Raw genomic sequence first — 12,222 nt, 5'->3', positions numbered from 1 at the left:
ACTGTACCCATCAGCTTCCTGTAGCTGATGATTAAAATGGGGAGACAAAATGGACCTCACAGAACCTTATAAAGTCAGTCCCACAGAAGTAGCAAGGGCTTCCTGACATTTGCTCTGACGCCTATATCTAAGGGGTAGGAACAGAACAATTGCAACACACTGCCTCCAACCCACGCTGGATGATTACTTTGGTCGGCTGGAAGGTCACAGAGAGAGCCAGGAGAATTAGCAGATTTACTGCCAGTGTGAGCAAGGCTGCTCCAAACCAACTTGAAAGCCATACTGAGAAAGATAGGTTTGATCATTCAGGGATGCCTGGCAGTGGCCCATCTTATGCACTTGAACTAACTTACCCAAGGATGGTAAATTAGTGGCCATGATATTATCCCTTCCTGCATGTAGAAAATGTGATCTGAGCCCTATGTGCAGCACAGCTTACAGGTGTAGGCCTCACTCTTGTGATGCAAGCACAGTTCTTCACGGTAGATGGATTGTGTAAGGGGTGGCTATAGCTATAGCATAAACTCTGGTTCACTTCATAAGCTGTAGGCATGAATCTTGACATTGTTCAGGCCACATTTATATGCCACTTTTTGGAGCCTTGTACAAAGTGGGCTTTAGGATTACAGAAATGAGACTCCAGGTGACTGTGAACTAAGGTTCTTGGCTAAATGTGAAGCTGTCTTAACGATTTTGTATCGGAATTAGAAATAAAGAATTAGAAATTAGTCACTGTGACAACTGCTCTTTCAACATGCAAGCTGAACTACCAGCGAGGCACCTACCTGATTGCAACACTATCTGACCATTGTGTTATATCTGGAGATTGTGTTCTGAATTTGACCTTTACAAAAATGGCAGCCACCTCTTCTGGTTCCCATTCTGTTGCTTTTTTGTGAGTTCCTTATAAGCTTCTGACTTGAGAAACCGGGGGAAAGAATCCTTAGCCATAAGACTGTAGATTAAACTCTGAGCATCATCAAAACACTGGAGAGTCGGTTCAGAAATAGTCTGGGTGATGTGGTCTCTGGTATTGAAGTCGATGTTTATCTGCAGGGAATAGAGTGACATAAATTGTTTGTTTTTCTGGAGATCAGAAATGTTGTAAGGGAGCCAGAAACAAACAATATTTGAATTGCTTCCCAAAATACAGTGTTTGATGCAAAGCAGCAGGAAAGTCATGTTTTCATTATCTTGAACACTGAACACTAATTTTAATTTGGTTTCCTACACTGAAAGCAGTGCTGCCATTTATTTATTGTTTAATAATTTTTAAAAGTGCTTCGGATTTTCTAGGTGCATAATGAGAAATAACATCATCAGACTTTGCACAGTGCAAAAAAGCAAACCTCTCCTTTATTTATGAATAGGTTTTCAGTGCATATACCCCCCAGGCACCACAATATATTTTTTTTAACACTATCTTTTTATTCTGGCTACATTCCACAAAATGGCAGCTATCCGCTTTGCCTAAGAGAATTCTATTGTTCAGCAGAACTCCCATCAGCCTCTGCCTCTATATGGTCAGAAGTAATAAGAGTTGTAATATGACAACATCTGGAGGGCTGCATGTTCCCCCACTCTTGATCTAAGGCCTCCTACTTACTGAAGGCCCTTATGAGTACTTTAAATTAAAAAAAAATAAAACAATACTAATGTTACCTTTGCAACACAGGAGGTATGATTCTTCCTGTAGCACTTGGGTAATATGAGTAGTCCTTGGCCATTGTCTTGGAATGACTGGATGCCAATGAGTGGCAGGAGGCACCAGCTGAGGAACCCCCAAGGGAGCCAGGGAATTGGTGGTGGGGCAACAATGTGTGTTTGGAGGGAGAAGAAGGAGCAGACTGGGAGGAGGAGGTGTCAGAAGCTGAAGAGGTAACAGGGCTTAGTGAGGAGGAAGCATCTGTGGCAGAGAGCAGCTCAGAATCAGAGGCAAAAGCAGAGGCTGGATAGGAGGGGCGACAAGAAGCAGAGACGGAGCAGGCTGCTGATGAAGCCAAGGGGTCTCCTCCTCCTGCTGTGACCAGTTTCCCCCTGCCACTCTGGTGTCCCAGAACCAGAAGAGGTATGAAGAGGGTAGAGCAAAGACAGACAAGGTGGCATAGTCTCAGGTTGCAAGTGAAAGACCCGAGGGAGTTGCTGTGCTTGCTAGACCTGTCCTCCTGAGCCAACTGTGTTTCCTTGAGTAAAAAGTTAACTTCACTGACACCATGTGATTTATTGGCAACTTGCTCCTGACTCCTGGCAGCCATGCCTATGCTGAAGCTCCTCTTGCACCTCATTGCCTCAGTTTCTGACCCCAGCGGGAATAACCTCATCATGCGTTCTTCTCACATGACCTGGAGATTGTTCCATTACCTGAGCAGCATACAAAGGAGATACACTGCAGTGACATTTATGCCATGAAAGGATGTGTATAAAAGTGGTCTTACAGCATCAGTCATTGAAGAAGGTGTTTCTTGCTTCTAATTAAGCACAAATCTTTCTTAATCTAACCAGCTGTGCATAAGCACGATAAAATTCAACTAGAAAGCACCACGTTCCATGTGTATTTTTCTATATGCTCACAAAAAAGCACACACACCCTCTCTCTCACACACACACAATTCAGACTGTGGTAACACTTTATTCCAGTGGCTCCGGTTTTCTCTTTGCTGCCCTGGTGGCTGTCAGTGTGTTCATATAAATATTAGAATTGCTTTGCTGGACCCTGCAAAATTCATGAATCCCGTCCTGTTCATTAACTTCAAAATATGTTCTCTGAGCAGGCCTGGCAATGGTTACCGTCCTGTGTCTCTCAGTGGCTTCCAGATAGTTATTGTTTTTTGAGCTTCTGAACGAATCTTGGAATTTTATCTTGGACCCAGTATTCTGGATTAGATCAGCCTTTGATCTGATCCAGCAAAGCGATTCTAAGTCAGAAGTAGATAATCGTTCATCCTTTTGTATTAACTTCTTTTTTCTTTTCTTTTTCTTTTTTAGAGAGTGCCTTGATCTTGTACTCACTTGTCCTATCCTCCCATTGTATCCTCTTTACTAAAGTTAGGCCTGCAGCTCAATCTCTCGGGTGTATTAAGAAGTATTTAAAAGGAACCCCCCAAATTATCTTCTCCAAAGCTAAGACGACGTCAGTAGCTAAGGTCACTGTCTCTATCAAAAGCAGATGCATCGGTGTAAAAGTGAGGGAACGCATATCACAGGAATAATTAACCAGCCAATTAGTTTAAAAAATGTTTTTGTATGTAATGATCAAATGGCATGGTGCGACAGGAGGATCCTAAAGGACATGTTTTAGCTTTCATCACATCAAAAGGACTCCGCTTAGAGAAATCAACCATTAACACTTGCCAGCACTGATGAGTGTACCTGGGCATTTTCTGAGTCACAAAAGTTCGCTATTGCAGTGTTTTAAAGGCGCACTCAACTTGAAGTGGGATGGAACAGATCTTCCTAGATTAGGATAGGCAGATGGAAGGCTGAAGCCTAATTCTGGCTCCTGGTCCCGAGAGGAAACCCTCAGCCCAGTGATTGCACACTTGGCGGTGCTGTTGGTGCAAAGCTTTGGGGCACAGATTCAGGGGCCCACTCGGCAGAATGAACACGAGCCCCTCAGAAATGCAGGAGGTGAAGAAAGTGAAGAAATATACCGTATTTTTTGCTCTATAAGACTCACTTTTCCCTCCTAAAAAGTAAGTGGAAATGTGTGTGCGTCTTACGGAGCGAGTGCAGGCTGCGCAGCTATCCCAGAAGTCAAAACAGCAAGAGGGATTGCTGCTTTCACTGCACAGCGATCCCTCTTGCTGTTCTGGCTTCTGAGATTCAGATTTTTTTTTTTATGTTTTCCTCCTCCAAAAACTACCGGTAGGTGTGTCTTGTGGTCTGGTGCGTCTTATAGAGCGAAAAATATGGTACATTGGCATCTAAAGAGGCAAGCAAGACTGGGACATTGAGAGTCTAACATTTTCAAACTATACAATGGGAGATGGGCAAATATGCCCCCTTTATTTCCAAAATGCAGCAAGTCAGTTGCAATTTCTCACAGTGGAAGAGCAATGAATAGGTAGGGCCAGGAGCCCCTAGTTCCTATGTATTGCAGCAGTAGCTAGAATTTTCAGAAACATTGGTTGGGCCCCTCCGTCCAACAGTATCCTTTGCATATGAAGGCCATGTGATCATACCCACTCACAAACCAATAAAGAAACCTACATTTGAATCCTGCCATTGACACCAGTCTTTCAGAGTTCATGTAAATGGGTTACCTCTTTTGGGGCGTCAGTTTGGATAAACTCTGAATAAATCTTTTTGGCTTTCGAGGCAATTTTAGCTGCTGACTTTGTTTTCTTGAAGTCCTCACAGGCCAGCCAGAATTCAATGTTTTCCTCACTGAATTCTGACTTCAGGAAAGTCCTGAATGCATCCAAGCCATCTACAGAAATAAGAAAACACAACTGTGGAACAAGCACTCGGGTGGGAAGAAACCCGGTCATGGAAATCCCACTGAAGTCAATAGAAATAGTTCTACAGGCTTTTGGTCGAGTAGTTGCATGCATTCCTAGACCCTCCTTTAGTACAGTTTGATTTGAGGAGATTTGGGCCTTACAACTTGATGATGTAAGCAGGATGCCATGCTACAGTGTGGCTGCTGGATTCTTATTTGTCATGGTCGGTGATAAAGAACAATAAATTAGTGGTCTTTTGGACATTTATCCTGAAGGGATTTTTTCAGATGTCCATGAAGCAAGACAATCTCCAGTCTCTCAGTTAGTTAGTTAGTTATTTAGTTAGTTAGTTAGTTATAGCTGAACAAACCCCCAAGTGCCCAAATGATATGTGTTATCTAGAACCATTTCAATCATGCTGCACACACATTAACCTCTTTTTAGAAAAAAACAACAACCATATTTTTCTTCATCTGCAATTGTTCAAGATTGTTCTCAACACATTGCTTTCAATCTACAGTGGCTCTACAGTGATTCTCGATCTTGCATTTGTTAGGGGAGGAGTGAATACATATTTTGGGGGAAAAATATGTACATCTTTGAACTCCTCACTCCCCTAACTAGATTTGTCCATGCCTGTTCCTCTGTGCCTATGCCACAAATGAATGAAGAAAGAAGTGGTGGTTGTGATGTTGCTATAGCCACAACATCACTGGGTAGTTGCACATACACCTCATTGCTGGTACTACCTACATCTGTTCTAATGTGTTTTCTGGTAGACAGTCTGCAGGGTAATTCAGTCTGCAAAGACCTGCAAATCCATCTGCAATGACTTTTTATTTTGGGAATGAAACCTGTTTCTCAAGAGGCACCAGGGGCGGACTTTGTTCTTTCAAATTTCAGCAAGGGCAACATTTGGTGCCCCCTGCCTCTCGCATTCCTTTCTGTGTATGCAGGGCCCCCCTCAAAATGCCACCCAGGGCAGGAGAATAAGTCATCCTGCCCGAAATCTGCCTCTGGGGGAACTTTTCAGTGGCAAAAAGCTTGCCCTATTGTTATCATTGTATCAAGTTACAAACAGTTGTTTGGTCATGAAATTTTCCCAGACAATGAGGAAATTCTGCTGGTCCACCTGCTCCTCTTTAATGAAATGTTTATGGATCAGTTGCCTCAGCCTGTAAGGTAAAGCTAAGGTAAATGAGTCCTGGAAAGTTTACTCCAGTCAAAGGCAACTATGGGGTGCGATGCTCATCTCGCTTCAGGTCAAGAGAGCTGGCGTTTGTCCACAGACAGCTTTCCAGGTCATGTGGCCAGCATGACTAAACTGCTTCTGGCACAATGGAACACCGTGATGGAAACCAGAGTGCACAGAAACGCCATTTACCTTCCTGCCGCAGCGGTGCCTTTTTATCTGCCTGCAATGGCATGCTTTCAAACTGCTAGGTTGGCAGGAGCTGGGACAGAGCGATGGGAGCTCACCACCATCGTGCAGATTCGAATCGGCAACCTTCTGATTGACAAGCCCAAGAGGCTCAGTGGTTTAGACCACAGTGCCACCCGCGTCCTTGCCTTACCCTGTATAGGAGTATAGGAGCTGGACATGTTGGAGGAACAGTAAGGTAAATATAAGTTGAACCATGATATCACTACTTTCATTCAGATGCATCTTACCTTTATTAGCCAGAAGCGTATCCACAGAATCCATCCATGCCATTGTTTCCCTAGGGGCTGACCTGTGAAAACAACATCTACCCTTGAAAATAGCATTGTGATCTTTTGCCTATGTAATCTGCGGATAGTCTCTATGCAGTATGCATCCTGATTCACAGCTATTGTGTTGGCCCAGCGATATAAGTAAGGTTAGCTTTCAATATTGAACTACATATATTGAACAGCAAAATCACCTTCCTGTGCAGATAGCCACATGAGATGGAGGGTGTAATTTAATATGGGTCCCTAGATTGTTAATCGGGAAGAGAGGAGTAATAAAGCATGCAATTGGGTGAACAATAAGAAAGTCACAGGAGAGGTATCACTGATTTTTCTCCCAGTAGAGACTCTCCAGAAACCTTGTCACTGAATGGGCCAGCTATTAATTTCTACAATCATTTTGCTAGTGATGACTAGAGCTATCAGAAAGGTTATCACGCTAACACTGGGTTGATAAATTGGCTATTTCTCAATTTCATACTGTTTTTAAAAATGGTTTGCTTCACAGTTTTGGTTCCCAACAAGATTTTGATTAAGCATTTGTTAAAAGCAGTAATAGGATTCCATCCTCTCTCCCCCCCTTCCCCCGGTTTAGTTTCCTGCTTGTGTCAGGAAAAGCTGTCTTCCCCCATCTGTGAGAGAGCACAGAGAATCCAATTAGCTCAATATATTCTCTGCTTGGGTCATATTTATCTAAATCTAAGAACTTGTCAGGGCAGAATAAGATCTTTTCCAAACTAGTTAATAATTTTAAGTGCTTTTTGCTTCCAAAGAAGCATCCCCCTTGGGCTTTGATGTATGTACCACCGGAGCAAAAGCATAGACTCTCTTTCTCTCTCCCTCTCTCCCTGAGAATCTGAGGAGTTATCCATAATCTCACTGACAACCCCAACACATTCATTGCATAAGTCTTTGACTATGCAGTGTGTCGAAGGAAGAGCTGTTAATCTATTTCAGTGCCTTCTACAATAGTTCGGCCATCTATTTTTAAGTAGGCAGCTCTGTAGAGAACAGTGTTTATTAATCATGGGCCCCAAAGCTTCCAGGAAGAGAGATGGCAGATCAAGGAGCTAAGGGAATCTCACTGTTCTGTTAGAACCAAGGGATGTGCTTCAGGTACGATGTTCTTACATGAAGATAATCTCTGTGTAGGGTACCATGGGGACTGTGCTGCATCTTCCATCAACAGTGTCTCCAAAATAAGTTATACATCACTTGGAAAGACAGGCAAACTAATGCCAGTGTACTGGAAGAAGCAAAGGTCACCAGTGTCGAAGCAATGATTGTTCAACATCAACTTTGTTGAACTGGTCATGTTGTGCAGATGCCTGATTATCGTCTTCCAAAGCAACTACTCTATTTCAAACTTAAAAGTGGAAAGCGTAATGCTTGTGGTCAACAAAAGAGGTTTAAAGACTCTCTCAAGGCAAATCTTTAAAAATGTAGTATAAACACCAACAACTGGGAAACACTGGCCTGAGAGCGCTCCAATTGGAGAACAGCCATTACCAAAGGTGTCATGGGCTTTGAAGATGCTCAAACTCAGTACGGAAGGGAGAAACATGCTAAGAGGAAGGCATGCTTGGCAAACCCTCACCGTGATCAACTCCCATCTGGAAACCTATGTCCCCACTGTGGAAGGGCGTGTGGATCCAGAATTGGCCTCCACAGTCACTTACAGACTTACTGTTAAAACCGTGTTTATGGAAGACAATCTTACTTGGCTACGAGTGATTGCCAAAGAAGAAGAAGCTGGTTCCATGTTTTGGAAGGCATGGGGAATATACTTTCATTGGGCCCTGCTCCCTGAATGTGCTCACCACCTTCCTCATGCCATTATTGCTGCTGCCTATTTGCTTGTTTCTCCCTCTAGGCCCCATCCAGGGCACCTCCTAGAGTCAGGAGTGAGGAACATTTGTCCTTCCAGACATTGCTGAACTGCAGCTTCCTGTTATTTGTGGTCATTAGCCATGCTTGCTGAGGCTAATTAGAGTTGTTTTTCAGCAACATTTGGGGGGGTCAAAGGTTATCCACACCTGCCTTGAAGATGGAAGACAAAGCATGCAGAGGCTACTGCTTCTTTTCCTTGCTCCTCTTGCTGCTTGGTTGCTTGAAGAGGGAACGAGGACATGGAACAACAGCAAGGAGGAGTTGGAGCAAGGCCAGAAAACTCCAGGGGTTAGTAGTAGGACCTTTACTAGTGCATAAGCCTGGGAAGCTGCCCTAGGATGTAGGAAACAACAAACCTCTGGACCAAATCTACCTTCCATGCTGCCAACACAGAAGCAAGTGGAATGTGGCAGTTCTGACCTTCTACTCAAGGTGGTCCTTTAGCCTGCTGACTTCATTTTGGTTTTTTAAAATATTTGCATGCCGCTTTCCCAACAGCAATGTTTGAGATCAAAGGAGCTTACAACAATGGCAAAAAAAACAACACAAAACCAACATCACAAAAACCAAAAAACCAAAAACCACAATTCCACCAATGTCAAGATAATGCAGACACCCAAGAAAGGGTGGACCACCCTGCAGAATAATTGACATCAAGTGTCATCAAGTGCAAGTGACTTCTTGTGATACTCAAAGTGGATAGGGTGCTCTAAAGGGCTGGCTTCAGGGACCAGTGACACTGAATAGCTGGTATACAGGGACATTTTGGAGCAGGGAGATCTCTGAAATCTCTTCTTTTGCAGAAAGTATGCCTTCCTCTGCCCTCTGTGCTCATGTGGACAGGCTGTGTCTCATTTCATGAGGTGGAAGGAGGGAAGAGAGGGTGAGCTTCTGTCCTGCAGGAGATCTAACAGGACAGGACATTTTTCCTCTTACCCCTGTGCCTTTTTCTCCTAAAGTGCCAAAAACAAGCACAAGAGATGGACTGAGCTGATTGTAGTCCATTGTGCCCCAGAATTTTCTGCATCTAAAATTGGCTGTTGGCTCACCTTGATGGGGAGATGGAGCAATATGTTTCATTAACATATCCAGATATATTGAACACATTTACAAAAAAAAGAGAGACCCTGTGCATTGATACATGTAGGTGTATCTAGTGGAGTACACTGCTAAGGTAAAAGGTAAAAGCAAAGGACACCTGGACAGTTAAGTCCAGTCAAAGGCGACTATGGGGCTCATCTAACTTTCAGGCCAAGGGAGCCAATGTTTGTCCACAGACAGCTTTCCGGGACATGTGGCCAGCATGACCAAACCACTTCTGGCACAACGGAACACCGTGACGGAAACCAGAGTGTACAGAAATGCCGTTTACCTTCCTGCCACAGCAATGCCTATTTATCTACTTGCACTGGCATGCTTTCGAACTGCTAGGTTGGCAGGGGCTGGGACAGAGCAACGAGAGCTCACCCCATCACGGGGATTTGAACTGCCAACCTTTAGATCGGCAAACCCAAGAGGTTCAGTGGTTTGGACCACAGCGCCACCCTTATTGCATCACATATTTGCAGGAGCACCCACAGCTTGCCTATGATATCCAAACTTCCTGACATGAACTGGGCTTCCTCCACACTTCTGGCATAGTGATGGTGGGGAAGTCCCTGTCTTTGGGGTGCTGGTGGAATGGTAAGGTTCATGGAAATCCCCAGGTCCCTTTGCATGCCAAGTGAAGTGCTGCTTCTAGTACAGTGAATTAATATGACAAAAGGGGAAAGAAGCGGACATTTTACTTAAGATTAAAATTAACGTGCAAAACCTATGATGCAGACAAGCCCAATAAAAGTTAGGGCTGGAAGTGAATATCCTTGTTGCATAATTAATGGCCGTCAGAGTGAGAGTAAAGCAGAAATGAACTGATGATTTGCTATGGAAGTGAGTCTTTTAGATGCTATATGGGAGCACACGTCCTTTCAAAAAACAATGGAAGGAAAAGACAATGACAACTGTATTTGGGAAGGGGTTTCCCCCAGTTTCTCTTCACGGTGGAGAAAGTCAGATGGGCAAATAATGAGGGAAGAAAGAAGGCCGGTATTGACATTTGATGTTTTGGCAATGAAGAAGTCTTTGGGGTTTTAGAAAGGATGAGCACCAATTGAGGGTGTGTGGTGTGGTCATCTATGATTTCATCCTAAGTACATAAGAAATGCCCTCAGAGTCAGGCCAAAGGGTTATCTAGGATCTGAGTGCAACAGCTCAAAGTGTTGGTCTTAATTGCTCTTATCAAAATAAAGTTGCTATTGCACTGTTCATTGTGCCGTTCAATGAGAGTTTGGCCCATTCATCACCAACCAGAGGTGTAGGAAGGTCAGGTGGTACCTGGTGCGGAAATTTTCTTGTCAACCCCACCCCCCCTTGATTTTTTGATTATTATTTTTTGCCTGCAAAAATGGTTTTACGTTATTTCATATTTTCTTACAAATGAATAATAATAAGTAATAATAATAATAAACTTTTATTTATATCCCACCCTCCTTGGCCCAAGTCGGGCTCAGGACGGCTAACATCAGATACATATCATTGGTATAAAGTCAAACAATAATTAAATTACCTCCTAAAAACATGTAAAAATCTAATGAAAGTCTAATTAGATGGCCTTCCGCAGGGTTAGGGTTGGGAACAGTAAGTGCTCCACTGAATTGAAATTTCAGCCTTAACAACATAGGAAAACGGCCAAGTAAACAGCTATTTTTGTGGAGGAGGGTCAAGATATTAACTGATATGTATGAAATTTCATATATAGCTATATACTCCCTAGTGTAGTAAGATAAGACCTTTGGAGCAGGCATTTTCAAAAAAAAAGCTTTTTATGACCTGCCCTAGTATGGCAGTAATTGTTCCTTGTTAATTTGTCACCCCCCTTCATGATGGAACCTGGGGTGCCCCCCCTTCTCCCTCCCTATGCCCCTGTCACCAACTTCGCCATTTTATTTTCTCGTAGTTTGTTTTAGTTGGGTTGCAGTTGGCCCAGTCATATTGTGAAAGTTGTACCGTGGAAGAGGGTGTTTCTGAAAGGAGAATGAACAACATTCCCCTTGATAAGAGAGCGAATGAAGTGTGACATGGCAGAGGCTCGGGAGAAAACATTTTACATGTTTAAAACACATTTGGGTGCAGTGATACCCCCTCCCCCAAAGCTGATAATTATGCAACTTTTGAATCTCATATGTTGCCTTTTTTGGTTAAAAGCCCATGAAAGTCATAAACAAGAAACTCACTTCACTGGCATGGTTTGTTCCACTGTTTGTCACAGCTAACACTTGCTTTTTCTTTCTGGTTGATTTTCAAACTGTGGGTAATAGGACAGCAGAACCATTACATTTAGCACACCCATAAATAAATCATAGTTTTCAGATTGACGTTCTCTATTTATCTGCTTTAGCACAATTTCCCAAAACGCACCTATTATTGTCCCAGTGATTGCTGTAAAATAAAGAAGAGAATAATAATAATAATAATAATAATAATAATAATAATAATAATAATAATAATAATAAATATACCACCCTTCAACCAAAGATCACAGGGCATTTTATAACATAAAAACAAAAAATACTTGTCTGTTTTATTTATCACATAGTTGATGGTCCTGGTCAGTGGTGAAAACCTATTGAATTCAGGTTATTGAGATGATTGAAAACATACTAGGATTTACCCTACTTTTGAAATGTGTGTATGGTTTGGGGGAATAGGTAAGTTAGATTATAGATAAGTAGATCTATGAAGCAGTGGAACAAAGGAGCAACCAACTTCGATAAATGTGGGCCTTGCAATTATGTAGTCATTTTGCTCATTCTTCTGAAAAATTGCTCTTTCCCTGTCACAGGTCTTTTGTGAATGTACAACAGCACTGGGTCAACTTGGGGGAAAATGCTCACGAGGGGGGGGGGGAATCAATAAAATTTCATATATTTGCAGTAGTACCTAATCCTGTATGCCCTTGGGTATAAAGGGCAATAGTAAGCATGCTAATCTTGAGCTTGCAAAGCAATAAGGTAATTGTGAATACATGATTTTGTCAGGAGTCATACACTTAGACATACGTTTCTTTAAAAAATGATACTAGGGGCACTGTGTGTGTTAATTAAAATTGGAGACACATTTCGGTCTTGTAGCCAAAAAGATG

General features: G+C 42.7%; 1 protein-coding gene across 1 annotated transcript; it reads right to left on the bottom strand.

Moving 5' to 3' along the window:
- Positions 1-846: 846 nt before the first annotated feature.
- RGS21 (regulator of G protein signaling 21) lies at positions 847-11,329 on the bottom strand (the record flags this gene model as incomplete). Its single annotated transcript, XM_083620364.1, has 4 exons — positions 11,315-11,329; positions 6,114-6,190; positions 4,263-4,429; positions 847-1,050 (listed from the first exon to the last, which is right to left on the bottom strand). Exons 1-4 carry the CDS (start codon positions 11,323-11,325, stop codon positions 847-849), a joined length of 459 nt encoding a protein of 152 aa, XP_083476490.1. The 5' UTR covers positions 11,326-11,329.
- Positions 11,330-12,222: the final 893 nt, after the last annotated feature.

This window comes from Podarcis filfolensis (assembly GCF_964270895.1).
Source record: "Podarcis filfolensis genome assembly, chromosome: 6".
NCBI classification, from domain to species: Eukaryota; Metazoa; Chordata; class Lepidosauria; order Squamata; family Lacertidae; genus Podarcis; species Podarcis filfolensis.
This window is presented reverse-complemented; position numbering and strand designations above follow the sequence as displayed.